Below are 27,972 nucleotides of genomic sequence, written 5' to 3' on the forward strand. Positions count from 1 at the left end.
GGGCCCCGGGGGCACCAGAACCTCTCCCTGCTCTTCTCCTTCCCCCACCCTTCCTTTCACTGCAGCTTAAAAGACATACCAAAGGTGGGTGGACTAACAGCGAGGGGAAGTCAACCCTTGGAGTGACACAGCCAAACCCAGCTAGGGGCCAGGACCTTCTCAGCCCCAGGGGTGGGGGTCAGCGGGGCTACTCTCGTCACCCTGAAACGCTCAGGGGACCTCGGGGGCCCCTTCCCCACCCGTCAGCACAAGCTGGACACAAGGCATGGGACGTGTCTTTATTAAAGACGCAAGCAAGCACAGAAGTACCACGTGTGGCGCTCAGTAAGCCCATACAGTACTAAAAATAGAAAAATAGAAAAGAAATTTCACAGAAAGCAGCCTCCCTCGCAGATACACAGAAAAAGTGCTGCCAAGCCCACCGCAGCGCCACGTACCACCAGCCCTGTTCAAGCTGCTCTCGACAAATAACAAAGTGTACACCTGCCCTTTGCAGTCAGCATGCACAGCAGACCCCTTAGATGGCGATGACCCCTCTGACCACCACTCCGGGCACCTCCCAGCCACGTAAGCAGCCAAGACAGCCCAGTCCCACCGCGGCGGCAACCTGCGTGCCCGCCGGCCGCCGGCCCTGCTGCTCACCTGGCCGTCTCTGTCACTTCTCCAGCAAAATGTGGGCCAGTTAGTGAAGCGGGTCGGGGGTCGATGACAAGCCCACCTCTGCTTCCTTGGGTACAGTGGGGTGACATCGCCAGCCCCATCTGGGTGAGACAGGGTGCTCAGCTTGCAAACCGGGTCTCCGTGGCTGAGAGCTGCAGGTTCAGATGGAACAACTGACTGGCAGACAAAGACCCAGGAGTTCTAGAATTGACTACAAGCATCTGGTTGCCAGCATAAGCAGGTTTCAGCTTCAGGGGATGAAAGTAAGACAGTGGAACAAAAACCCGGGTTCCGAGTGGACTCAGTGTCTCTGTGGCGGGGTCTCCAGTCTTGGCGTCGGTGTTCCGCTGCGTCCCCTGTATGAGCGCGCGCCGGGCTCTCCGGCCGCAGAGCATCCTCTCTGACATCGCCCTCGTGAGCAGTTCCCGCTGCATTTTAGGGAGGTGACTGAGACCTGAACTCCACCAGGAGAAACACATCCCCCCACACCCAGCTCACCCTTGTCCTCACCTGCATCCCAGAACCAGGCGAGAACTGAACAGCTGTGCCTTACAGACTAAAACTACAAAAATAAAGAGTCAACCCTGAGATCCTTCTACTGTTTGGGTGTGGCTCGCTCCTGAGTCCCCTCGGAAATGAACTTTTATTTGGTTTACTGACATTTATTTAGATTTCCAGTGAAAAGCTCTATAAAATACAATAAATAATGTGGGTTGTAAAAGGTAGACATTCTAGTTGCATATGTCACAGACTTGAGACCCATGGGACAGGCCGTCAGAACTGCAATCTTTACAATCAGACATGTAGACTTCAAATTCCAAAGGCAAGACAGCTGCTCTGGGTCAGAAATAATCCCATTTCCTCTGATTTCTCCACTGTTTCCCTCCCCACCCCGGGCTTCACACTGCTTCCAGAGTTTGTCCAGCAAGTAACAAATGAGTGCAAACGGGACTTTAGCTATAGTGTCGGGGACCGTGAGCATGCAAGTTTGCTGTTGCTTGATTATAAATAAAAGTCAAACGTGAGGTCACACTTTCCCATCTTCTGTTTGTACACCAAGTCAAACTTCTCGTTCATGGAGACAGTGAAGATGTCCTTCCACAGCCCGACTCTACCTGAAACACAGACAAGACCAGAACGTGCTGAGTTCACTTGTGCACAAGCGGCAGCCAGCTACCAAATCAAAGGAAGCCTTGGCAATGGATCTGGAAGGTTCCAGACCTACTCCTGGACCCCTCTGAACCTGGCTTACGGGGGCAGGACAAGCCACCTGCACTACACGCTGACCCACTTCCGGAGCCCGGTCGTTCCCTGCGCAGTGAGCCTGGCACCATGGATGTGCAGAGCTGGGGCCCTCGAGGACGGGCTTGACCCCATTCACTGCTGAATCCCCAGCACCAAGGCAGAGGGCGGGCGAGTCACCACACCCCGGAGGACGGACAGGGTCTGGGGACACATCTACTGCTCTGGGCGTCACATGGGTCTGGGGTCTCCGTGACATCACTGTTCACTGGGCTCAACAGCTCCACCAAGGCAGCATTTGTTTCTGGAGAATTTTAAAAGGGGGGAAAAATCATCCAAAAAGGCAAAACATTTTATAGGGAGCAGGAAGCCGCCTGACCACAGGTCAGCGGTGAAAGCTTCAGGACGCCTGTCTGTGCAACAGCAGGGAATAAAGCAGCCGCGGGTGAATGAGCTTTGGAGCCTGGAGGCCGACTGCGCACTGCAGCCAGAGCTCCTCACTCCACACCAACAGGAGTCGGGGCACCACCAGCCGACTAGCTCAGCTCCAGCCCGTGAGGCCCCTGGTCCTGCAGGCAGCTGTGCAGGCCCGCAGCTGTGCAGGCCCGGGTCTGGGCATCCCTCGTGCAGGGAAAGGAAAGAAAATGCCCAAAATGACTGAAAACCGCTGAACCCAGTTTCCTTAACGCCAAGATCTCCAGTTGTCCTGGCCACGTGTTCATGGCGACTGTGAAGGCGTCAGGAGTGGGGCCCCGACTTCCCACCTGCAGGAGCCGTGGGCACAGCCCCCGAGCCCGCACTGTGCTTTTCCGTGACCGCCCGGGGGGAGCTGAAATGCTAGTTTAGAACTCTCTTCACCATCAGCATCTCTGAGATCAGAGCTCTAACTGGCTCCAGCAAACATCCTTCATTAGCTCCATTATTAGCAGTCGTCCTTGTCCTGGAAGGACCTCAGATATGAAATTGCAACCCTGTGAATGCTGAGCTAACATAACCAAAGTGACAAGGATTTTCTCTTCGGTAGTGAAGAAAGAAAAGAAAGTAGTGGAGAGAAGAAAACAAGAGAGACTCTTCTTGCTACCCTCTAATGATACCTAAGGGGCAAAATTAGAAGCTTCTAAACCAACCACACCATAAATACATTTTTCCATGATAATTTTTCTCAGCTGAGGCAGCTGAGAGCTCATCAAAGGAGTCACCCACCTGGTTTAGGATTTGGAATCAAGACAGTGCAATTTATGTTGTGATATGAATCAAATTTAAGCAATGCAGCTGGCTGCTCGAGCCCCTGCGTTCTCACCAACGCAAGGAGGTCTTCTGAGCAAAGAGGCAATGTGCTAAAAGAAAACAAAATCAAAGAACTGAAATAAAGCAAAACCAAGGTAAACGATGATAAAACAAACACGTTGGAGGGAGCATATGGGCACGCAGCATGTTCTCGACGCTTCTCAACCACACAAATGAACCAGAAGAGGGATCCGGAGAAGGTCACATCTGAGGGTAACAAAACACAGCGAAAGCAAAACCAAAAAAGAGCAAATAAATTTTAAATAATAAACATTTGTGAAGATGCAGCCAGGAAATAAATGACAGGGTGATGTGGTTTGCTGTCTGCTTCCCGGAGAGTTGCCTGCCCTGCATTCACGGAAAGGTGCCTTCCACCCACCTTCCAACAGCCCCGAGAGCCAAGGCGGCCACCACCGGCCCTCTTTGGAGGAAGGACAAAAGGCCAGAGAGGCTCAAAGGTGGGGCCTGAGCCCAGCCCTTCTCTCCCCTCTGGGCAGCCGACTGCAGCGCCCAGCACTGTTTTGGGAACGTTCTCACACCCGAGGGAGCTCCAAATTCAAAGCCGGGAACCAGCCTTGGCCCGCAGCACCCAGTCAGGTGCGACTCTGTCCCAGTGGGTGGCTCACAGGGCCTCGGCCACCGCCAGGTGCAGGGGACTTTAATGCCCAAGCTCTCCACAAACCGCTTCAAATCCCACGAGCCCTCAGGGCCCGGAGAGCAACCACCAGGTGGATCTGGGGGCGACTCCTTCCTGGGACTCCTCCCCATCTCCAACTGCCTGGTGCCCAAGATACAGCTCTTGCTGCCTAGAGGGAGCGTCGGCCTCCAGGAGGGCTGCTGGCCAGCTCCAGTGGGGCTGCGCTTCCTGCCCGCGCCCCCTCCTCTCCTCCTCTCTCACAGCTACAGGCACACACCTACACACGCACACACCTTTCCCCAGATGGGGCAGCTGCCGCTCACTGCACCGCCGGCTCCCAGGAGGGAGCAGGGGACCAGCACCCCCTCACGTGGGCCCTCCCGCCCCCTCCCTCTGCTCTCCCACAGCCCACAGAAGCTCAAGGGAGTCGTCTGCACACACTGCGCTTCAGACCTGCACAGCCTCACACCTGCCCTGGGGGCCGTCTGGGAAGGCGCTCGCTCGAACACCCTTTGCCCACGAAGCCTGAGACATCCTGGCAGCCACCCCGAGAACTACAACACTGTGTGCACGGTCACAGCGCACACACCAGCAGGGGTCGCTCCACGGCCCCTCGACAGCACTTTTCCAATTACCTTCTTGCCCTTCACAAAGCAGAGGGCTCTGGAGAAAGGAGGTGCAGGGCAGTGAAACACTGACATGAGGGTAATGGTCCAGAAAGCATGAGGACCCCGGCAGGGAAGGGGACGAGGGCCCTGGGTTCCCAGGCAGAGGCAGTGAGAAGGCGGGGCGGTAGGGGGGAAGGGGCACATACCCCGGCCCACAGGCAGGGCCTCGGCGTTGCAGCACTGGTCCACCAGCTGGTGGCAGTGCTCAGACAGGGACTCCAGCTGGGCCTTGTCACAGGACACCCCCAGGAACCTGGCCAGCTGCTCCACCATCGTCACCAGGTCCTGGAAGACACAAGCAGGAGAGCCCATTGGAGGCCACACCTTTACCAAACCCGACTCTGGGCACTTGGTACACATGGCCTTACCTAGTCCCTAGGACAAGCCTGGCATTGACCTTGTCTGGAAATAAAATCCAGGTTAAGAGACTGCCCAAGGGCACTCAGCTCTCAGGTAGCAGATCTGGGATTCAAATCCAGGTCGTCTGGGAAATTTGAAAGCAGACATGAGGTCTTAATATGGCTGTGGTCATTTTCAACAGCAGCAAGAAGTAACACCACTTGCGAACTGTGCCAAGAGCAAGATCAGCTTAACCTCTTCCTCATCCTCCTTCCACGCCATCAGCTGGAGTCTAGACTGGCACTTGGGAGAGCCGGGAGGCCCCTGCGGACCCCAGGCAGACTCCAGGGCCAGCCCACCTCGCCAGGCAGGAGGAACAAGATGCAGTTACACTTGGCTTGCAGACACAAAGCCATCTCCGGGCCCATCGCTCCACCATTCCTTGGAGCAGATGAATTACCCATGCAGCCTAACAGCCTCGGGAGGGGCCCCCACACACTGCTCACCACGCAGCCCCTCCCCACTGCTGCCAGCTTCTCCCCGGAAAATACCAAAGCACCTCATATTCTCAATTTATGCATCACCGAGTGCTCTGCCCAGGGTCCTGAGCTGCCACCAGGCAGCCCCCAAACACTGGCAGCGTCTTGGTCACATCAGGAAGATGCTAGAGGCTGTCTCCTCTCTTGCTGGTTTATGAAGCCAACAAGCATCACGAAGCCTCTGGGCCGAGTCCAGGGCAGCCAGGCACTAAGGCTGTGTTTAGCTCTAAGGTTCATGTAACCTTGCGTCCCACTCCCTCGTATTTCAATACTAAGTTACTCATCGCTCAGTCAATTGAGGCTCCAGGAAGAAACTGCCCGGCCAGCATCTGGGCCCCGCAGGTGTGTGTGCAGCTAGACGGCCTGTGACTTCTCCTCCCACCCCGCCTGCACCACGGAGCCACGCGCCCTGACCCCGGCACAGGCCCTGATGGAAAAGATGCTCACTTTCCCCCAGGCACCAGAACGCCCATGGCACTCTATTCACAGCCACCTCGGATGGAAACATCTCGAATGCCCAGCAGCCCCGAATGGATGGGCAAACATGTGCAGCGGAAGAACACAGCATGGAGACGGGAAGAGACAACCCTTTTCCTCTCGAGGCACAGGTGACGTGCGGACACCGCACTGAGCAGGGCCAGACGCCAACACACGCCTCCTGGTTCCACACGCAGGGCTCAGGAACAAGCAGAGTCAGTGGCAGCGAGGCAGCCACACTCCTGCCACACGGCCTCCCTCGGGGGCTGTGGATGCTCCGCCCTGTCCACCAGCGCCCCAGAGACCCCCGAACCCATCCTCCGGGGTCTCCCCACAGCACATGGCATGGCCTCTGGTTTCCTGAAAAGGAGATGAGAGTTTCTATCTCGAAGGCCATCCATTCATTCAACAAGCGTTCCAAGGCCTTGCCTGTGTCAGGCACTAACTTAACGAGAGTGAACAAGACAGCTGGAACCCCAGCCCTCGGAGCTCACTCTGGTCGGGAGACAGTAAGTAAAATGAGTTCTGAACAGTAAAATGCACTGCAGGACGAGAAACGCAGAAAATGAAATAAAAAAGAGAAGTGACGGGGGCTCTAAGTGAAGGTCACAGAAGGCATCACTGACGGGGACAAAGGCCTGAAAGAAGCGAGGGAGTGACCGGTGTGGACAACTGGGGAAGAACATTCCAGACAGAGGCACAGCAAGCATGGCATGCCAGACAGAGAACCCACCCGACGGGCTGAAGGAACAGCAAGGAAGCCAGCGTGAAGCTGGCCGGCACCTGTGAGCAACAGGGAGGGGCAGACCCGAAGCGAGGGCAGGGCATGGGGGCCTTGCACCGCCGCGGCCCACAGTGAGGCTTGCTAAGTGTCGACGCAGCCAGTGCTGGGGCCGGGATGCTCACGTCGGCCCCTGCCGGACAGCGAGCTCTCGAGGGCCCGGGCGAGGCCCCGCCGCCCAGCCCAGCACGTTCACAGCTGCCGCCCGAGGCCCGCCTCCGGCTCCGGCTCCGGGCCAGGCCTCAGAAACACTTGGCTTGTGAAGCAATTCACCGGTAAACCCATCGGGTCCCTCAGCAGTCTGAGAACTGCTGCCCTCGGGCAAACAGGCCGAGATGAGAAATTCAGACTCTGCCAGCTTAGCCCGTTGCCCCGAGCTGGTCACCTCTGGAGAGGGTGCTGGGTGGCAGCAGGGCCAGTCTGGCTGCTCTGCAACAGCTGAAGCAGGAACACAGTAAGAAATGGGGCTTTTCTAAAGCACTGCACGCTACCTGACCCTGAAGCTGCGCTTGGCCGGGGCTCAGGACAGTGGTGGGGGGACACCTGGACTCCCGAGTCCCTGACGCCCCCTGCAGGCTCCACCCTCCCCGCGCGTGCTCTCCCAGAGGCTCCGGCAGCGGGAGCAGCCCCAGGTACCTGCCTCCGCCACACTCACCCGGTGCATGTCTTCGTACTTGAGGAAAAGCACATTCGCGTCCATGCGGTGCTCCCAGAACTCCTGCACGTGCTCAAACCAGGAGCCGTAGCCCACTGTGGACACAAGGGCACAGGTGAGTCAGTCACGGGGGAGCGGCCTGTGGGAGACGGCCTTGCTCCCTGCCTTCCCTTTCAGAAGGCTCCCCTCCTACAGCCCAGAAGCTGCGACTCAGGAAGAAAGAGTAAGTCCTGGGCTTCAGGGGCAGCCCCACACGAGCCCCTTCACGAGTCCCAGGTCCTAAGTCTCTCCTGCCCACGGTCCACAGCCCCCACCGCCTCGATGCCTAGAAGCTCTGACCCTTAGGGTGAAGGCCTCTTCTCCTGGGATGGGTGGGACCCGGCACCCATGAATTTCTCTAACTGGGAAGACAGTGATGCCCAGAGAAACCAGGATACTGGACCAGTCAGTTACGCTGCTGGGGTTAGAATGAGGTGTGGGAGGCTCCAGGACAGAGCTGAGAACGGGGCCCACCAGGCAGGTGCCACAGCAGAACCCCAGGCAGAATCAGGAAGCCGCAAGGACTGAGAGAGGCAACCAGCCCTGTCCTGGCACAGGGCAGCCCCCCACTTCCTGCGCTCCTTAGGGCTCTGGTGTGGGGCTGGGGTCACGCGGGCAGACGTCCTGATCAGTGCAGCCAGGCTGCTTCACAACGTTCTTCATAAAAACTGATTCTCACCACCTTGTCAAGTGGAGATGCCCATCACTAAAAGGGTCCCCGTGGGAGCCTTCCGAGGGGCTTCCATGTTAATCAGAAGAAGGTCTCAGCCAAGGAACGTGAGGGGCCCCGGGCATGCTGGATGACAGGGGCCGGTCAAGAGGAGTGGCCACGCTGCCTGCACCCCCACTCACCCGAGCGCCCGTCCACCTTGCAAACACTGGGCCCGGCGGATACCCCTTTAAGGTCGAGGGCCTGAGGGGCCTCCGGCCTGGTGGGAAACCACCAAGGAGACTGCCGACGACAGAGTGACCAGACAGAGGCCCTGTGCACACAGAAGGGCCCTTCCCACACTGGGACAGGCCTCAAAGGACCAGGAAGGGCGAAGCAGGCAACGAAAGGGAGGAGGAGGCCGCAGGGGAAGCGGCGAGCAGAGGCGAGGGCTGCATGGGGACCGTAAAGGATGTAAGGCCACTACGGGGTCAGAAGCAGATGACAAGACCCGACGGGAGGAGGGCAGGAGAGCAGAGCAGTGAGGGCGGGGGCTCGGACTGAGGCAGCCTGGCCTCTCGCACCCTCCCCGGCTGTGACTGGACAGGCCCTGGGCCTTTCTGCACCTCCTCCTCCTCCTCCTCCTCCTCCTCGTGAACCCGAGATGACACAACCGGGGGCGGTGCCGGTGCCTGGTGGAGGCCCCTGGGGGTCCGACCCCCAGGGCCCTGGTAAGGGTCCTGCTGAATCCACTGCTGAGTCCACCGAGCGGCAGGGGGGCTGCTACTGCCCCTGCGGTCACACCTCCAACAGCGTGGCCTGTGCCCCCAGGGCGCTGACAGCCTCTTGGACTTACTTGTGTGAGCGGCCAGGAAAGCAGGGGATCGACTTCCCACCCAGCCGGCCGGAGCCGACGTCACCCCTCTGTCTGCCTTCCCAGCCGCAGCCTCCCCTGCAAAGAGGGCTCCGGAGGGACCCGGGTGTCAGCCGTCAGGGGCCCCGGGGGGGGGGGGGGCCTATGGGCCAGAGCAGAGCAGAAGGCCCTCTTCAGGCCACCAAGGACCCACCCAGTACTTTATGAGGAAGGAAGGGGGCTCTGGAAGGGGAAGGGGAAACGGGCGGGAACGAATCAACACAAGGCACAGGCATTCAGCAGAGAGGCCTTGCTGGGACCCAGTGTTAGTGAGCAGGAGGATCTGCCCCCTGCTGCTCAGGTCCCTCAGGACCTCGGACAGAGAAGAGAGGCGCCCTTCCTGGACAGCAGGGATTCTGAGCACTGAGTATAAAGGGAACCTGGGAGGCGGAGGACTTAGGTGAAGAGGCTTTGGAGGGACCAAATCAAGTGTGTGTGGCCTTGAACCTCAGTGCTGGGCCGTGCTGGGACCTTCCCAACGTGGAGAGGCCTGTATGAGATAACTTTCAACTGCTCTGGCCTGAGCAGGAGGCTTTAAGCCCTGCACCAAGGGTCAGTCTGAACTTGATGGATACCTGCTCTTTACGAGGGCGTGGTCCCCACGCAGGTGGCTGGTTCTATAAAGGCAGGAACACCTGCTGGGATTTAAAAACACAGCTTTGGGGACCACAAGAGTGGCCTGCTCCAAATGCCTGGCAGACCATGAGGGGCCAGAGCCAGATGGTGGGTGGGCTGGGGGAAGGGAGGCTGGACAGAGGCCTTCAGCCCTCCTCCCCCGGCACAGCTGAAGCAAAGGTTCAAGGGCAGGGACAGAGCGCCTTCAGGCACTGGGGGTGGCGCATGCATGGGTGCACTGAGTGGGGTCTGGCCTTCAACCAGGCTCGGGAGGCAGCTCCAGGGGGCCGCCCTGGGTTACGTTCAGATTCAGGGCACTGTACTCCGGGATCATCACCACGCACTCTATCCTTAACTTGCCACAGAAGCTCAACCCCTGACTGGGCTGAACAGGTGGACAACAAGGCGGAGGGTTACTTGAGCTGGGAAATAAAACAGGAAGTACATTTTCAGATGGGTGCAGAACCATAATGAGAGCTGCCGACCACATGGTCAAAGGGATGGCCCCCTCCCTGGGCCCAGTGCAGCGGGTGTGACCAGGCCCGCTCCGCCCCAGGGCAGGGAGACAAGGAAGGGCCCGGCACACGTGGCCCCAGCTCACCCCTCTCCCCTGGGAATAAGCTTCTTACACAGAGCGTGGCCTCCCTCCATCCCCCAAAGTGCACCCCACCCGTCACACCGGCCTGGGGCTGGGGTCCAAGCTTGATCCTCAAGTCCAGCTAAAGGCCTGAGGGGCTCTCACATGAAGCCACAGCCTCTAACCTGACCTCTGGCACTGACAATAGAGGTACCTCACTGCTCAGAATCCAGGCAGGAGGAGGGGTGCTTTTAACTGGGGAACCCCAAGGACGCGGTGGGAGAGAAGGCCCTCCGCGGTGCTCACCCACCCTGCCCAGCACCGGCTCGACCCAGGATGCGCCCCCGACGCCCCTTAGCCCCAGCTCCTCTGCCCACTAGCGGGAAGGCAGGCGACCCCCATGGTTACTGGGGTGCGACGTGAAGCACTCATGGGCGTCCAGTGGATACTCAGTGTCCTTGCTGTAAGGGCACACAGGCTGAAACACTTACACTTGTCATTCATGAATCTCCGGCAGAATTCCTGGAAAGTGCCTCGATAGCTCATGGTCCGCAGGGAGCGGTGGAACTGGTAATACGACACCACCAGGTCCTTGGGGTTCCGAGCCATGTATATGACCTGCGGAGGGCGGGATGGACCAGCTTGGTCTGTGACCCTCTGTCCCAGGCCGGCCGCCGGTGCGGGCTCCACTGACCTACAACCCACCCTTCTGACCCCGCTTCCCACAGCAAGGTCAGCCCCTTGTGCACAAGGCAGAGGCTTCCTCACTGTCACTCTGTTTCAGCAGAGATGAACTCCTGTTCAGGCAATATGGCCAGCTAGGAGTTATTTCAGAGTTTTATCATATTTCTGTCCTTTAGCACTACTTCATTTTTTTTAACTGAAGTATAGTTGCTGTACAACATAAGTTACAGGTGTACTATATAGCGATGCACAATTTTTAAAGGTTATAAAATACTGGCTATATTCCCCATGTTGTACAATAAATCCTTGTAGCTTATTTTATATGTAACAGTTTGTACCTCTTACTCCCCTACCCCTATCTTCCCGCATCCTTCATCCGTCTCCCCACTGGTAACCATCACTTTGTTCTCTGTACCTGTGAGTCTGCTGCTTTTTTGTTATAGTCACTAGTTTGCTTTATTTTTTAGATTCCACATGTAAGTGATATCATACAGTATTTATCTTTCTCTGTCTGACTTATTTCACTTGCCATAATACCCTTCAAGTCCATCTACACTGTTGCAAATGGCAAATTTTCCATTCTTTTTTATGGCTGAGTAGTATTCCACTGTATACATACACCACATCTTTATCCATTCACCTGCTGATGGACACTCAGGTCACTTTCATATCTTGGCAATTGTCAGTAATGCTGCTATGAACATTGGGGTGCCTCTAAGCACTACTTTAAAATCAGCAGAAGACAAGAAAATTACAGTCCTGACCCTGGTGATGAGAATTACAGGTGAAGCGATTCATATATCTAATGTAGTTGAGAAAATAGGAAAAATCAGAGACACTGAAAGCAGCCATGAGTCCTTGGGCCTTAAACAGGCAGAGGCTGGACTTCCAAGTTCAAGTTCAACTGTGAGGACAAGCCAAAGTTAGAAACATGGATAAAAGCTAGAGATATTGGCTCAAAGACAGCCCCCACGGGGGTCACCACCCCGAGGCTCTCTGGGAACTCACACCTGGGACAGACCACCGCTTGGAAGGGCCTGTCAGCCTCCAGTTCGGGGGTGGGGGTTACCTTGGAGTCGCCGTTGTGGAGGTCGGAGGGCAGGAAGCGGTAGGGGAGGTGGCTTTTGATGAGGCGGGGTGACGTCAGTTCCTGCAGCGGGGTCAGAGGAGCGGCGGGTGCTCAGAGGACGCGCAGGTGCTCATCCAGCCTAACAGCCTGGGGCACGAGGTGCGGAGGCTGCCGGACTGAGGGCTTCCTGCTACTCCTGGGATGTGCTTGGCCCTCCCTCTCCCAGGCCCTGACTCAGACGTGTCCCCTGAGAGGCCTGCCCCATTCCATCCTGCTCTGCTCCCATCTGGGGTGGTCACCCTTTGAGCACCAGGACTCTCAGCTTTCCTGTCCAGTCAGCTGCCTCACTGGAATCTAAGTTCTGCGAGGGCTGTGACATCGCCCTGCCAGCTCAGTTCTCGGCGGGAAAGGGGTGGCAGGCACCCATTGCCGCTCTGCTGCGGGCACAGTGGATGGGTCACCAGGGGCCGAAGTACCGTGGCCAACAGAGGGGTGAGGGGGTGGACGCAGGTGAGTTGTCGCTGTAGGTGGGGTGCAGAGACCAGCTCACAAGGGACAATGATGCAGGGGGCGGGGGCACCCTCAAAGCTGTGTTTCAGAAGGCCTGTCCATGGGGAGAAAGGACAGGCTGGCCACGCAGGAAATGAGGCCTGAACTAAAGTGGCAGAGGGGAGGGTGGGGAGAAAACACTCTGGGCATGTCTGAGGGGCAGGGTGGATGGGATTTGGGGATGACATTTATTTCAGTCTTCATACCAAATATTTGATGCAAACGCATCCGACCCAGTTCCTGCAACAGACAGAGTGAGCCACAGCGGGCGGCCGGAGGGGAAGTGGAGCAGAGGCACCTCACCCCGACACTGCCCCGTCCCCCTTACCCCTGGGCACCAGCCTCCTTCCACCCCTAAGTCACCCTCAGCACCCACTGGTTCAATTCCAGGGTCACGGTCACCAGGTCAGGCCTGTCAGTCTCCCTCTAGGCTCCCTGGGGGTACCGGGAGCTCCCTGCTCTCCCTCCACCCATAGGGCCCCCAGGAACCCCTCAGGAGCAACTGTCACTCAGGCGGAAACGCCCTGAGCAGGCGGGCTGGGCCCCGAGCCTACCTTGATGATGTCCAGGCCTGGCTGCGGGTACTCCAGGACCGGGAGCTGCTCGTCAATGTTCATTAGGCCGATCTCGTCGGGGTCGGCCCCCTGGCTCACCAGGTAGACCACCTCCTGCAGCAAGCTCGTGCCTGGAGGGAGAGAAGCCGGGGAGGGGCGCTCAGAGGAAACCCAAGGGCCAGCCAGCTCTTGGGTCAGCACCTGCCACCCAAGAAGAAGGCTGACGGGCCACAGGGCTGGGGCGGGGGGGGGGTCCCAGAGCGCGAGTCTAGGGGCTCCCACCCCTCCCTCCATAAGGGCATGAGTGGTTCTGCCTGGTTCTTTGCTGTACCAGGTGAGCCAGCACATGGCCACGCTCAAGCCTCATTTTCTGAATGCACTGAGCAAACCCTAGACACTAAGTAATCAGAAGGGGATGTGTCGATCAAGGAAGACTTCCTGGAGGAGGCAGTTTAGAAGCAAAGGCCCTGAAGATAGAAAGTGTTGTGGCAGCTCTTCAATTCAAACAGAAAGAACTTCTGTCCATTAACCACAGGACCCTCCCACCAACCTGAGATAGGGGGATCATCACCCCCATTTACAGATGAGGCTCCTGGGGCCTAACTGTGCCCAAAGTCACAGCTGGTGTGTCTTTCCCACCAGCCAGCTGCTCCTGGGGAGGCCCGCCTACCCAGCAGCTTAGGGCAGCTGCACTAAGGGTGGGGGTGGGGGACCATGCCCTTAGAAATTCGGACTGCAGGCAGTTTCCACCAAAAGAGGCCTCTCTCAGTGAGGCCTTCAGGACCTATTTTAGTGCTCCCTTCCCTTCCCCCACCCCTGTAGCCCCGACAGGCAATGACCTAGACAGACCTTCTCTGCACATTATCATTGTCTACAACGATTCCACAAGCTCCATCCTTGCCTCCACTAAATCTCTCTGCTGGAAGGCCAGCCTTGTTAGAGCCCAAAGGAAGCTGCCAGGCCCTCTCTCCAGCCCCTCCAAGCCCATCTCCTGGTTGAGCAACTCTCAGCCTCACCTTCTCTAGCGTTCAGTGGAATCAATAGGCCACACCGTGCACCTGCTGGGCACCAGGGAGGCAAGGAATGGGGGACACAGGACAAGCTCGGGAAGTAGCCCCCGGCCTCGCCAGGCCGGTGTGACAAAATGATCACAGAAAAGACCAACTGGAGATGGTAACTACACTGACACCCTTGTAAGCAGTTCCAGACACCCTTGTACGCACCTAACCAAGGACCAACACAGGCTCTGCTGTTAGCCAGCCCTGGATCTGTAAAGGTCCCCGCCAGGCACCAGGTGTCTCCAATCCTCTCCAGGCCCACTGCCACCCAGCTAGGTCCCACCACTCAGGTGGCACCCCTGCACACCAGCACAAGCCCCACTCAGCCTCTCCATCTACTATGCTGGCTGCCATGCCTGGACCCCCACCCAACCCCGCCGTTCTCACATCCAGGGATGCAGCCCTACTCGGCCCCCAGCCTCCTCTCCCCACCCTGACACTCTGCTGCAGCCGGCCTTCCATCTCCCCAGAGCTCAGTACCCTGCGGCCCCGGTCTACAGGCTGCCCTTCTGCCTGGTCAACCTGGACTTGCTCTTTGGGCCACTGCCTCAGAGGCCTTCCTGACCTCTCCGAGTCTCACCAGCTGCCCTTCCCCAGCCCCGAGGGCCCTGTACCTCCTGTCCAACTGCACTCAGCACTCTGCGCACCGCTGTGGAGCTGACGGGGGGCAGGGAGCGTGTCTGAGTTCTCTATTAGTTTCTATGGTTGCTGTTAATGAATTAGCACAAACTCAGCAGCCTAGAACTACACAAAGTTATTATCCTGTAGGTCTAGAGGCCAGGAGGCCAGCACAGGTCTCACTGCGTTAAAATCAAGGTGTCGGCAAGGCTGCGTCCCCTCCTGGGCTCCCGGGAGAACCTGTTTCTCACCTTTTCCAGCCTCTGGTCACACGGCATGACCAGCGCACCCTCCCGCCTCCCCCCTCCCCCGTCAGGACCCCTGTGCTCACACTGAGTGCTCCCAGATGGCTGAGGATAATCCACGTCTGAAGGGCAGCTGGTGAGCAACCTTACTCCTCCCTCCTGGGCTCCAGGAATCAGGGCGTGGACACCCGAGGGTTGCTTTCCTGCTGACCACATTCACATTGCATTCCTAACACGGCTCCCAGCACAGAGCAGGTGCTGCGGCCTGAAGGATGGCACGCAGCCAGCTCAGACGTCTCCTCTTCTCCACGGGACTCGGGGTCAGAGCGGCGTCTGTGGCCCTCCCGACCCCAGCCAAGTCTCTCCTGAGCCGGGGATGCTCCCCCGAGGCTTCCCCGCTCAGAGCTCCCTTCCCAGCCGGCTGCCTCCTGCTCACCTGTGTCCACGGCCAGCGGCAGGCCTGGCTCCCCCGCAGGCTTCCTCTTGGAGCCAGGACCCCAGTGGAGACCCCCCTGCTCATCACCCAGTGGGGCCGCAGCAACACCTTCTGTCCGAAGGACTGGTAACCAAGGCAGTGGACGCAGCCCCAGCCCGGCCCCAGAGGTGGTGGCAGCACCCACCTTCCAGAGCGGGGACCCCTCCAGCGTCACCCATGAACTCATGGTCCCTGAGATAGAGCATGCTGTTCCTTCCAAGTCACCCCAGGACTCCCCTCCCAAGCTCCCCGGTGGCTGTTGTGCTGGGTGCCAGGCCAGGCAGGCACTGCAGCCGGGCCCAGAGGGTGGGGCGAGGGCGGAGGGGCCACGCAGGGGCTTCCTGTCCACATCTGGACGGACATCTGTCCCATCTTGGCAGCCTCAGCTCCGAGCCACAGTGCTCTTGGGAAGGCAGAGCCAAGGCACCAGACTCCACCTTATCTCCTGCCAGGCGGGACTGCCATCCCCATCTCACAGAGGAAAGTGAAGGCCAGGACCTGGACGCAGGCCCGAGTCGCAGAGCCTGTGTTCTTCCTACAGAGGCCCCCACCCTCCTGCCTGCTGAGGACTGGGATTAGGTCGCCGTCCTCACTCAGGATCCGGTGGTCTGGCCCCTGAGAGTGGTATCCACCCACCACCCCTCTGTCCATTCAACCAGCCTGCGCTGAGGGCTGGCCCTGGGAGTCCCTGCTTCTTCACAGGCTGCTGGGCCAAAGAAGAGGATGAGTGGAAGGGCCAGATGTGACCGGCTCGGGGCCAGAGGCTGTACAAGAGAGCCGGGCTCCGAGCCCCTAACACGGGACAGGCACCGCTCACCAGGACTCCTAACACCCGAACACACTTCAGCCTCCCACTGCACTGGGCAGCCTCAACCGAACACAGGACTCGTGCCCTCCCATCAAAGCCATGCCCCACATGACAGGTGACACCTGGAGCACCGCCCACACAAGGCAGAGAGAGGTTTTAAAAGCACATTCAGTTCAGATAGGGAAACAGAAGCTCGGAGTTCTGGTTCTAGTCCAAGATCACACAGCTGGGAAGGGGAGAGCTAGATCTGGGGTGGGAACCCAGGTCTGAGTCCCCGCTTCCCTGCACGGCCTCCCCAGCACCCCAGGAGGAGAAGGGGCGAAAGCGGAGAGTCTGGGTGGGGCCCATCCCGGGCCAGTGTAGACTGGGACCTCCTCCACTCCCGTAGCCACCGGACAAGATGTACAAAAGCCGGTGCAGGCGAAGTAGGGGCTGAGCCCCCACCCCTCCACCCCCCACATCTGAACCCTCCGCGGGGAGCTGAGCTTGCGGCAGGAAACCAGCCTGCCTCCCCGCAAGTCCAAGGTGAGGCAGAGGAGAGCCAGGCTTTCAACCCAGATACACATAGGGCTGGCCGGGCAGGGAGTAACACAAGCCACACACTTTCCAGCAGCTCATTTTCAAGTCAGCAGATGCTACACGATCGTTTACAGGGGCGCTTTTGCTGACAGCAGTGAAATCACTCCTGGGCGGCCCTGCAGTGGCGGCAGTGATTCTGGCCCTGGGCCTCCTGGGCCGAGACCCATCGGAAACCACTGGCATCCAGCCCGACCCGGCACAACGCTGCAGTGGATCCCATGAAAATTCCCACCGAAACTCTGCCCTCAGAGCCAGTCAGAACTGGGCCCCTAACCACCAGGATCCTGGAGCCGGAACCATTTGGAATTTCTATTCATTTTTATTATTTACCAAAATCACATGTGTATCCAGTTTAAAAGTCAAAGATACATACAGAAAATCTTGTTCCCCGCAACCCCAGTCATACCCAGAGCAATCTTTGCTGATTGTTCCCTTACCCTCAAGTACCTTCTGTGCTTAGACTGTCATTTCACCATCAATATGTCCTGAGACTAAGGAAGGTGACGACCCAGCCGAGTTCCTGCATTGCCCAGGCACAATGTTCGGCCTAATTCAAAGTACACCATGAAATGATTACACTTCTTTTCTTGCAGAAGATTTTGTTTTTTCTTTGCTTGCTTGCTTGGTTTTCTATGCACCTATTGATAATTATTTCTCCAATTCCATAGCAAACCCTCTCCAGACGGCCAAATACACAGGGTGCTCTCTCAGGTCCATGTATTTCTTGGGGTCGCACCCCTGCCCCCTGGCTCCCCACAACCTGCTTCCCGTGATCTCCCTCGGGCGGGATGGACCATGTCCTTTGTCCACAACCCCCTCGTTGGTGTCCTCTCACGCAGTGGCAGGGCCCACCCTCCAGCTGCCTCCTGAGCTTGACAGCTGTCTGAGATGAAAGCTCGCCCGTTTCTACTCACCCGGGACCTGGCGGTCTGGCTGGGTATAGAATTCCAGGCTGGAGACCACGTCCCCTCGGAACCCTGAACGCACTGCTCCCATCTTCCAGCTGCCAGTGCTGTGTGGAGAACTCTCAGGTCCGGGTTCCTTGCCCTTTGAAAGTGGCCCGTTTTTATCTCTGGAGGCTTTGAGATATTCTCCTCATCTCAGGTTCGGAATTTTCCACTAAGGGCTTGAGCATGGTCTCTTCTCATCCATCAGCCCGGGGGTGCTGTCAGGCATGAGGGGGTCTGTAACTCAAGTCCTGGGGTTCTGAAAATCCTGGTTTCAATACTTTGCTCTCGCCCCTTCTCTGTTCTCTCTGGAACTCTGAGATCTTCCATTTTCTTATCTTTTTGCACCTACTCATCACCAATTTGTAAACTTTTTGTTCTGTTCCCTGGGGTATTTCTTCTGCATGACTATCCAAACCTCACAACTGAGTTTTAAAAATTTCAACTACCACTTCTTTAATCCCCAAGAGTTCTTTCATGATCCTTCCTTGATCCTTCCTGGTGCACCTGCTTTCTTTAGTGAACACACATCTGCCTTAACTCTCTGAGGGCTCACAGAGGGCTAGGGGTGCAGGTGTTCTGTTTTTTTAGGTTTTCTTCTGCTCTGCACATTGTCCTTGATTCCTCTGAACTCTTTTTGCTGCTTGTTTTGTTTCGTTTTTGCAGGTCTCTGTCCTTCGTGTTGGAGACGTTAGGATCTGGAGACCCTGAGTCCATCCACAGGTTAAAATGAGCCACTGGTCGCAGCCGTCTGTGAGTGAGCAAGGCTTGCTGACTGCAGGGATCCGTGTGTCTGGGAACGCAGCCCCGGCCTGGGTGCTCTCACAGCTGAGATGGGAGATGCCCACAGACAAATATTTATAAGTCTTTTCTTTGGGGTCAATTTCTCCAGAGAAGATACCTCCCCTCTCTGCCCTGGGGGACCACAGGCACTCCAGGATACAAGGAGGGGAGGGGGCTGGAAACTCCCTTGCAGGTGCATTATTGTCACATGATCTCCACATCCAACTCAGCACCATATCCCAGCCTCCAGCTGTGCCTGACATCCCCAAATCCACAGCCTCTCTGGATCAGCTTCCCCCAAAGACACCTGTCTTTGCAATAGCCTCCTGCTCTCCCTGTATCATGGCTGCCACCCCAAGGTGCCAGGTGCACAATTCCTGCAGCTCTACAGTAAGCTGTCACCCTCCCCGTCTGCTGTCATCAGGGTCTCTACCTGCAAGGTCGGTTAACGCTCAGCCACCACATCTGAGCTTCCAAACTCTGCAGTCACTGCCCCTCCTTTCTACCTGATTGTCAGGCAGTGAGGTTTTAAGAGGAAGCAGAGGGGAGCACCGGCCCCACGGGCATTCTGCAGTTGCCAGACATCAAGAAGCCCCAGCCAGGATCTGTCCAGCTCCCTCGAAAATAGCAACAGCTGAGCATCTGAAGCTGCAGCCAGCAGAGCTGGACACACGACCCAGGGCTGGGCTCCTGCAGGCCTCTCAGCAGGGGTGGGGCTCGCTCTCCCAACAGATGCTGAGGCCTCCTGAACACTCCTCCTCAGGAAGGAAAGAGCAAAGGTGAGGCACCCTCCTCCGCCCCTGCCCCCATCCTGGGAACGTTCACATACACCGTCTCAGCTCTCAAGGCAGTCCTGACACGCGTGAGGACATGGAGACCGAGGAGGACTGCCCGTTCCCAGGCCCAGGCTGCACAGTGGACGGGAACCAGGACGAGAGGCCCATGCTGCTCACACAAGATGCCCTGTGGCCCCAGCAGCAGCCGAGGACAGCGTGGCGTCCATGCACCGTCCCAGGGACTCACGCAGCTGCGGCCTCATCTGAGCCGCACGAGCCCCTCGGCGGCTTCCGATGTCACATTTCACACACAGGCGGACTCAGCGCTGAGCTGCCTGGGGCCACAGACACGGGTGGGCCATGAACCCAGGACCGAAAACTGTCAGACTCCAGAACTAGAGTGCTTCAACACACACACACACACACACACACACACACACACACCATACACCACACCCATATACCACACACTCACACGCACATAAACACACCACACCCATCAGAGAGCTGAAGCTGCAGGGCAGATGATAGGCTAGAACCCCAGGAAGACGCGCCCAGGAGGAAGAGAAGCCAGGTGCTATACTCAGGTAGAATTTCCACAAAGTTACAAAGGCTAACTGTGGGCTTACAGAGCAAGAGACCCAAGGAGAGAGTTGGCACCAAACAGACTCTTCTCTGCAGACTCACCAGGTGCTCATGAGAGAGACTGGGGAGGCAGGGTAGAGACAGCGTTCCTCAGCATCATGGCTGCAGGAAAGGAAAAGACCCTGCCAGGACCCTTCTCTGTGGGAAGAACGCTGCAAGACACTGAGGGAGGGGAAGCAAAACCTGTCCCCCTCCCACCCAGGGCACTGGTGAGGACCCCACATGGCTAGAGACGGGGTGAAAGAAAAGAACTCTGTCCTTCTGGGCGGGGCAGGAGCCCATCTCTGGACTCTGAGACCCCCCAAGTGCCAAAGAGGGATGTGAAACCCTTTCCTGCACAAGACCCACCATCAAGGCAGAGCTGGCTGCCACTAAGGGGCGTCACTGAGAAAGCCCTCCAAGACCCAGGAAGCCAGAGCCTGCCTGTGGCGGCAGCTGGACCAGATGCCAGAGGACCTCCCCGTCAAAACCCTCCTCCCCCAGCCAGTAAAGCGGAGCAGCAAGTAACGGCAGCCCACCGCTGAGGGGAGGGACGGGGGGGAGAAACCTTTCTAAGACTCAGACCAAAAGCTGAAGGTATGGCAGAACACTGAGGAAAGACCCTCTGGAAGCTCAACCCCCATGCTCAGCACAAGGTGACGCTACAGGAATTAAAACCTGCAGTCACGCAAGTGACCAGAGTGACAGAACCGAAATGCAGCCCAACTCCTACCAGACCGACTTGCCACCTACACTAATGGCCTGGCAGGAAAAGACAGGCCCATTTCCAAGCATAAATGCAACTGACTGCAGCGCTAATGCTGGCACGCTAAGTCTGCATTCAATCCAAAAGTGCTGCTCATTAAGGGGGAGGCTATCGCTCAAGCCCTAGAGCACATGCTTAGCAAGCGCAGGGTCCTGGGTTCAATCCCCAGTGCCTTCTCTAAAAATAAATAAATAAACCGAATTACCTGACCCCCTCAAAAGACTTTTAAATAAATAAGCACTACTTATTCTTAAAAAGGCAAGGAAAGGAAATTATTCCACTGTCAAGAGACAAAACACTCAACAGAACCAGACTCAAAAGAATTTAAAGTTAATCTGGTTAAAATGTTAGAGGATTTCATGGAGAAGGTGGACCAGGTACATGAACAGATGGCTATTTCAGCAGAGATATGGAAACTACAATGGAAATGCCATAGGAAAAATAAAAACACAGCAACAGAAGTAGAGAATGCTTCTAACGGGCTCACCAGTAGAACTGACACAGTAGAAGGAAGAACAAGCCTGAAGATAAGGCAACAGAAATCACCCAAGCTGAAACACAGAGAGAAGGAGCTGTGGGACAGCACTAAAGAATCCATCACGTACCTAACTGGAATCTCAAAAGAAGAGAGAACTGGACTAAAGAAATATTTGCATTGATAAATCCCTCTCCCCGAAAAAAAAATACCTAGACACATAACATTCCAAGTGCTGAAAAATCAGAGACAAAGAGACAATCTTGAAGGCAACCAGAGGGAAAAACAGATTCATTCCAAAAGGAACAAAGAATCACAACTGACTTTTCACCAGAAGCTATGCAAGCCAGGAGACAATGAAGTGGCATCACTCCAGTGCTGAAAGATAGGAGGGAGACACAGGAAGGATGGTCAGTCCCACAGTGAACAGATGAGAGTTTTGAAATGGGACATCCTCATCAGGTAATTAGAAGGAAGGAAAAGGAGAGGGGGGAGGGGAGGGGAAGAGAACAACAGATGGAAGGAGCAGAAGACTGAGGGGAAGAAAGAACCAGGCGTGCTCAGACGGTCCCATGTGGCTGGCGAGTAAGGACGCAGAACAGGTGAATGAGACCACAATAGAAGGACAGGCTACAGAGTTCACCACTGCCTGAAGGCAACAGGGCATCAGTGAAGAGGTCTAATGAGAGAGTGCCCACGGTCAGATCTGTGTTTCTAAGCGGTCACTTCTGCTGCAGAATGAAAGGTGAGCCAAGGGAGAAGGCCACGCAATACTCCAGGTGAGAGAGGAAGAACTCCAAGATGGTAGCAGGGGCTGAGAGGCGTAGACAGATCTGAGAGCTTCCTGGGTGCAGGATCCACAGAAGCAAGTAACAAAGTGCATATGGGAGGGGAGTGGAGAGAGGTCATCTCTGTCTAAGAGGAATGAGAAATGAGGAGCCCAGGATGAGACCCTGGAGCTCAGACAGGGAACTCGGGGTCTCTTCCTTTTCCACTGGCGTCAGAAAGATGCTCCCTCCAGACGCCCCTGCTCCTTTCTTTCTCCAGAACCCTGTGGAGTCCTCCCCAGGCTTTCTCTTCCAAGCCCCACCGAAAAAGGGGAGAACATTCCCGAGACCCACCCAGGCACTTGGGTTTGCCCCCCTCTCCCCCAATTCCAAGCCTTCTTGATTATGTGCAAACAGCTGGAATAAGAGCGAAGGGAAGGAAGAGAGAGGAGGAGAGAAAGGGAAAGGGGGCCTTCCGCTACACTTTCGGGCCTCTGCATGCTCTCCCGGAAGGCGGGCAACTAAGCACTGGGTTGGGGTGCACCATCACCCTGTGTGGTGGAGCTGGAAGAGAGGCCATTCACACTGACCTTGGAACAAATGTGAGCTCAGGGAGGGTGACAAGTCCCTCCCTGGACATCGTGTAGTCTGCTTCCTGACCCTGCATTGAGGCCGTGAGCAGCCTCCTCCCCGCCTGCGGGAAAATGAAATGTGATGACCAGATGTGAAAACTTGGGGAGCGACCGGCCCAGAACAGGTGCTGGGCAGATGCCAGTTCCCATCCCTGCTGTCCCTCTTCCAGCTCCTCCTGTCGCTGGTTCATCTCCACCACGTGCACGTGAGAACCATACACTCAAAAGCTGATACTGCCCTTTCCCCTCACTGGGCCTGTTTCTATCCAAAAAAGGAAACAATCACGAGAACACATGACTGTTCTGACACTCAGACAAGGTAGAGAGTGGGACAGGAGCTGCAATCGGTGATCCCACTCAGCCCACCTCTTCCATGCAGACCTCCAGTGACCCTCCTCCTCTGAGCCCTCCTTCCAGCGGCTCCTGGACTAACACTGAGAATGACCACCCTGGCCTGTCGGTCAGCTTTCAGCATGAGGAGCCTGGCTTCCCAGTGTCACTGCAGGTTCCTAGAGGGCAGCACTGCCTCATTCACAACGCTCCCCAAGCCCCCTCTCCTCAGTAGGGAGACACACCCCCATGTTATTCTAAAATTTAAGACTTAAATGAATCCATCAGGTCCAAGCCTCTCACCTGTCATAAGCAAACTGAAGTCACATGGTGACAGGGCTAGAACTGGAGCCAGACTCTCTCTCTCCCCTACAGTCATTTCACTGCTTCCCTCCTAGTCAGTGACAAGACAATGAGGATGCACCTCAAGACTGGTGGGAACCAAAAGGAAAATAAAATCAGGAGATGGGCACTCTGGCCAAGGCAAGGAGCGTATTCCAGAGCCAGGCTCTGGGACCTCGGGGACAGCTATAAGACATCTCCCCAGACACAATCAGACTTAAGCTACAAAAATCCTGGGACCAAAGAGGCTTTAAGCATGAATGACAATCAACAAGCGATCATGAGAAGGGCCCTCCTCAGAAGGCACAGCGGCTCCCACTGTTGGGACCACGGTCTGAACTGGCACCGTCCCACAGAATTTGGGGCAATGATGGAAGTGTGTCACGTGTGCTGTCCAATACAACAGCCACCAGCCACATGCAGCTCTGAGCACTTGAAATACGGCAAGTGCTACCGAGGAACTGAAAGTCTAAGTTTATTTCATTTCAGTTCATTAGCCTTCAACATCCACCTGTGGCTAGAGGCTACTGTCCTGGATAGCGTAGTGTTAGCCTGTCATCTGAGCTCAGATATCAGAAACACACGCACAAAAGCAGGATTTAGTTATTACTGCCTTTAACACCAGATATCCCCCAGCCCTGTGAACCCCTGTCCCCACCAGAGATGGCAGGCGTGGACAAGGGACCCTGTAGGCCCTTCTCGCTCAGGCCACCTGCAAGTTTCCAATGATCTCCTAGACTTGGGCACCGGAAACCCAAGGGGTCTTGTGGTTTCTTCAGGGGAAGGGACCTCTGCTTGTCCTCTACTTGCCCCGGTCCCAGCACCAACCACCCTGTAGCTGCCTGTCCCCCAGCAGACTGATCACTCACCGAGAACAGGCACCAGATGGGACTTCTCTCTGCACCCCCAGCACCTAGGAGAGCACCTGGGCACCACAGGTGCTCGGGGAGTGAAAGCCAGCATCAATACACGGCCCTTTCTTGTGCTCACCCTGCACCTGGTACAGGCGGAGCCCTCGCCCAGCATCTCACTCATCCGCACAGCAGCCCATCAAGGCGGTGAGGTGATCTCTCCCACCTCCCTGGGAACCACAGCACAAAGGGACGATGTCATCTGCTCAGGGCCATCTAGTAGGTAAGCATCATAGTTCAAATCCAGGACTTCCAGCTCCAAAGCCAGGCTCTTAGTCTCTAATCACCAGTACCTCCTACAGACCACTCCTGGTGGGGAGGGGAAGCGGGGGGAAAAGGAAACACGAACTGGGCCACCTGAAGTCCATGTACAGGACTCAGAGCAGTGACAGAAACCATAAAAATCCCAAAGTGGTCTGAGACTTCCATCAAAAGCACACAAGAGAAGGTGGGATCCTCCCTCCTCCTTGGGGCCTGAGTCCAGCTACCCTGCACGGGAGGGGGAGAGGCTGGCTGTGGACTGGGGACCTGATTAGACCTAACTGTCTCTCGGCAGCTGCATGTCTCTGAGCAAGTTCCTGCCTTCTCTGAGCCTCCAGGTTAATGTGGCAGAGCATCTGGCACATGGGACTCAGCAAGGGGCCGCTTCACCACTCCCAGGGCATCCTAGGTCCCATCGCAAACTGCGACTGGCCTGAGTCCAAAGGAACAGCCCCTCAAAGGATCCCAGCACCAGGGCAGCAATGATTTAGTTTATGCTGTGGATTTCACAGCGGGGAAAAGGGGGCTTGGAATCACCTGAGGGCTATGACTTGCCGGAAGCCAGATCCTGCCCCCGAGGCTGCTCGTCCTGCTACCCCAGCTGCCACTGGAGATGACTTCCAGGACCCTTGTCCTCCAGTTGAGAAAAAACCTTTAGTGCCAATTTTTGGGACCAATCTTCAGTTCCCTGTTTGACCGTTCATGTAATGAACTTTACAGGCTGTGGCGGGGGGGGCGGGGTGGAAGCCTTTGGAAGCACTGGTTTACGACAGTGCAGGTCATCTTTTCTGAGAAAACTTCTCACTTATCCTGTCACCATCCCATGGAGTGGAGGAGAGGGATGGACCGGGCCAAGGTTGTGAATCGGGAGGAAAGCAAACAAGGAACAGAGTAAACTGGCCTCCACAAAACCCCCAATTCTGCTTCCGCTTCACTCCCGAGCTCGCGTCTGCTAAGACGAGCCTCCCACCAGCCACGTGGGCTTGGGCAAGTGGCTTAACCTCCAGCGCCTCCCTGCCCCATCTGTGAAATGGGAGACCAAATGGGACCAGACAGCCCCGAGGGGAGTCTGCTGTGACTCTGTGAGCTACAAAGAGAGAGCACGGCAGGTAGTCAGCTGTGAAGTGACCAATGTCACTTGCTCCTGCTTACACGCAGTTCTAACAAGGCAGTCCAGGTCACCCAGCCCTCAGGTCAAAGGTCAAAGGAGCAGCCAGGGCCGGATGGGGAAACAGTCAAAGCCTGCAAAGGCCACAGGGCTGTGGGAATTTTTCTTTTTTTTTAAGTTTTACAAAGGAAGCTCTCTAGGGCTCTGTGCAAGGGACCCCACATAAGGATCTCCAGCCACTGCTGGGTTCTCTGTCACCAGGGGAAAGAGCCACATGTTTATTGTCCTTGTGAAAAAGTCTAGGGTATACTTTTGATTGTCTTTGAAAGATGTAAGTTACAAAAAGATGTGAGTTTGGGTTATCTAGAAAACTTCCTTAAACTAATACCTCATTCCCCACCAAGGTGCCAAGAAAGGTCCCCAAAGAACCCCACCAGGCCCTCAATGCAGGGCCCTTCTAAAGCATCCCCCACAAGCCCCAAGTACACGCTTTTCAAGTAAGCGCTAATCCTGTGCCTCCCCCACCCTTCCAGCTACTTAGCTTCTTACCCTTGGTCTCCTCGCTGCAAAATGGAGGGTGTAACACAGAACCACAATTGCTCATCTGCAATTCCAGAATCCTATAGAGCTCCCCAAACCAAGTTTTCACAATTCATATAGAGGCAAACCCTGTCCTAAACTGACATGAAGCTATTTTTAGTCTTTATTGATCCCACTTAATGTGAGGGTCCAAAGTACAGCCCCCACCCCCGACACCCAGCTGGGGTCTTACATGTCTGAATGATGTCTGTGGCTCTAAAATCTGAACAAATCTGAATCCCCACACCCTCAGGACCCCATGATTGGGATGAGGGGCTGTGAGGCTGCAGTGGAAGGAACGTCCAGGGCGCACTTCCATCCTTTCCCCCTTCCCAAGGACAGCTCAGCAGCACCTCCATTCTTTTCCCCACCGCTCCACTCACAGCCCCCTGCCCAGAGGACTGCGCCTACTGCCCCTGGGTGTTGGGGCCCCGCACAGCAAGGACAGCCAAGTGTACAGGACTTCCAGCAACCCACACCCCTCCTCGTCCAGCACAACCTCAAGGCTGCCACCCTCCACACCAGGCGACAGACGCACTGCACTGTCTGGTTTCAGGCATCTCCCTCCCTCTCCAACAAACTGGTAACAAGGGAAACCTGCAGGTATGTTCAAAGAACAGAAAAACTGCCTCTTTTCCTTACAAACCTCAGAAGAGGCACTACAGGATAATCTCTTATATCAGGTCCTGGACACACATGGGCCTGGCTTTAAATCTCGCCTCGGCCACTCATCAGCTGTGTGACCTTGGGCAAGCCACTTCCCCTCTCTGGGCCTTAGTACCTACATTGTAAAGTGAGGATGACCATCTCCACCTCACCCGGTTGTCATGAAAATGACGTCAGTTAATGCTAGGAAATGTGAATGCCCCGGGGTCCTGACTGACCTGGGTGATGGAGGCGGCCCTGAAACAAGAGAACACAGCAGGCACGCACTCCGGGCATGGTCAGTCCCATCCCCCACCTGGGGCCCATGCAGGGAATGAGGGACGCACACAGCCCTGACGACCGTTTTATCCCCTTCCCAGATCATCACCAGGACTTTGAATTCATCAAAGGCTGAACCGGGCCCAGGAACAGAGAGGTTAAGTGACTGTCCAAGGTCACACAGCCAGCAGGGCAATGGGAGGGGATGCAGGGAGGGGTGCCTGGCCTAGGCCTACCCTACTGGCAGCTCCAGCCAAAGAGGCCCCACGGGACGCTGTCCAGCCATGGACGCCGGGCCCACCTCCGAAGGTCTCTGGTCTTGGTTTCCCCAAATGCAGGCCGACCACCCTCCATCCCGCCCTGTCGGGTTCCGGGCGCGGGATGGGTGGTGGGCAGGGCGGCGAGGGCGACCACCGCGCCCCCGCCCTCCCGCCGCCCCTGGCAGGAAGCCCCCGGCGCGGGCGCAGCGTCTGGGCGGGCGCGCCGCAGAGCCGGGCCGGGAGGGGTCCGCGCGGGGCTCACCGGACTTGGGGTAGGTGACGATCCACACATCGCTCGGCCGCACCGGGAAGTTGGCGATCTCCTCCATCTTCCCGCGGCAGAAGGGCGGCAGCCGCACGCCGTGGAACTCGAAGTACTTGCTCTCGAACTCGCCCGGCGTGCTGGGGGTCTCGGCCTCGCTCTCCGCCATGCCGCCGCCGCCGCCGCCGCCGCCCGGCCCCGGAGCCGCGCCGCCCGCGCCCGCGCCCGCGCCCGCACCCGTCGCCCCCAGCCGCCGCGCGGCGCTCCGCAGGCTTGACGTCACGGCGCCGCCCGGCCCGCGCCCCGCCCCAGCAGGCGCTGGAGAGGGCGCTCCGTGGCTGTGACGTCACGACGCCGCGGCGCCCTGGCCGGTATGACGTCATGGCCCCGCCCTCCAGGCGCCCGCTGCCTTCCGCAGACGTGACGTCGTGGGGCCTCCTGCCTGCCGCGCCCCACCCCCGGCCGCCATCACCCGCCCGCCACCAGGACCGCCCAAGACCCCGGCCCG

The 27,972-nt window shown here is 57.0% G+C and overlaps 1 protein-coding gene across 3 annotated transcripts; it reads right to left on the reverse strand.

Annotated features, from left to right (window-relative positions):
- Nucleotides 1–263: 263 nt before the first annotated feature.
- On the reverse strand, nt 264–27,717 carry SULT4A1 (sulfotransferase family 4A member 1). Of its 3 annotated transcripts, XR_004324361.1 has the most exons (8): nt 27,465–27,715; nt 12,935–13,065; nt 11,832–11,912; nt 10,570–10,696; nt 7,286–7,380; nt 4,641–4,779; nt 3,106–3,239; nt 264–1,775 (listed from the first exon to the last, which is right to left on the reverse strand). XR_004324361.1 is itself a non-coding variant. In XM_032492391.1 (7 exons), the coding sequence occupies exons 1-7, from the start codon at nt 27,631–27,633 to the stop codon at nt 1,663–1,665; spliced, it is 855 nt and encodes a 284-aa protein (XP_032348282.1). In that variant the 5' UTR covers nt 27,634–27,714; the 3' UTR covers nt 264–1,662. The 3 variants fall into 3 exon arrangements, 2 of the variants coding, with proteins under 2 accessions (XP_032348282.1, XP_032348280.1); XM_032492391.1 differs by lacking the exon at nt 3,106–3,239 and having other exon boundaries at nt 27,465–27,714; XM_032492389.1 differs by lacking the exons at nt 264–1,775; nt 3,106–3,239 and having other exon boundaries at nt 3,248–4,779; nt 27,465–27,717.
- Between the last annotated feature and the right edge of the window lie 255 nt (nt 27,718–27,972).

This window comes from Camelus ferus, chromosome 12 (genome assembly GCF_009834535.1).
Source record: "Camelus ferus isolate YT-003-E chromosome 12, BCGSAC_Cfer_1.0, whole genome shotgun sequence".
Taxonomy (NCBI): domain Eukaryota; kingdom Metazoa; phylum Chordata; class Mammalia; order Artiodactyla; family Camelidae; genus Camelus; species Camelus ferus.

What these genes read in the sequence shown, in the direction of transcription:
- SULT4A1 (XM_032492389.1), bottom strand. Translation starts at nt 27,633, where the DNA reads ATGGCGGAGAGCGAGGCCGAGACCCCCAGCACGCCGGGCGAGTTCGAG. An exon ending in TCCACAACGGCGACTCCAAG is followed by an intron (nt 10,697 to 11,831) that starts GTAACCCCCACC and finishes CGCCCTCCGCAG; the next exon opens with GTCATATACATGGCTCGGAA. An exon ending in AGTACGAAGACATGCACCGG is followed by an intron (nt 4,780 to 7,285) that starts GTGAGTGTGGCG and finishes TGTGTCTTCCAG; the next exon opens with GACCTGGTGACGATGGTGGA.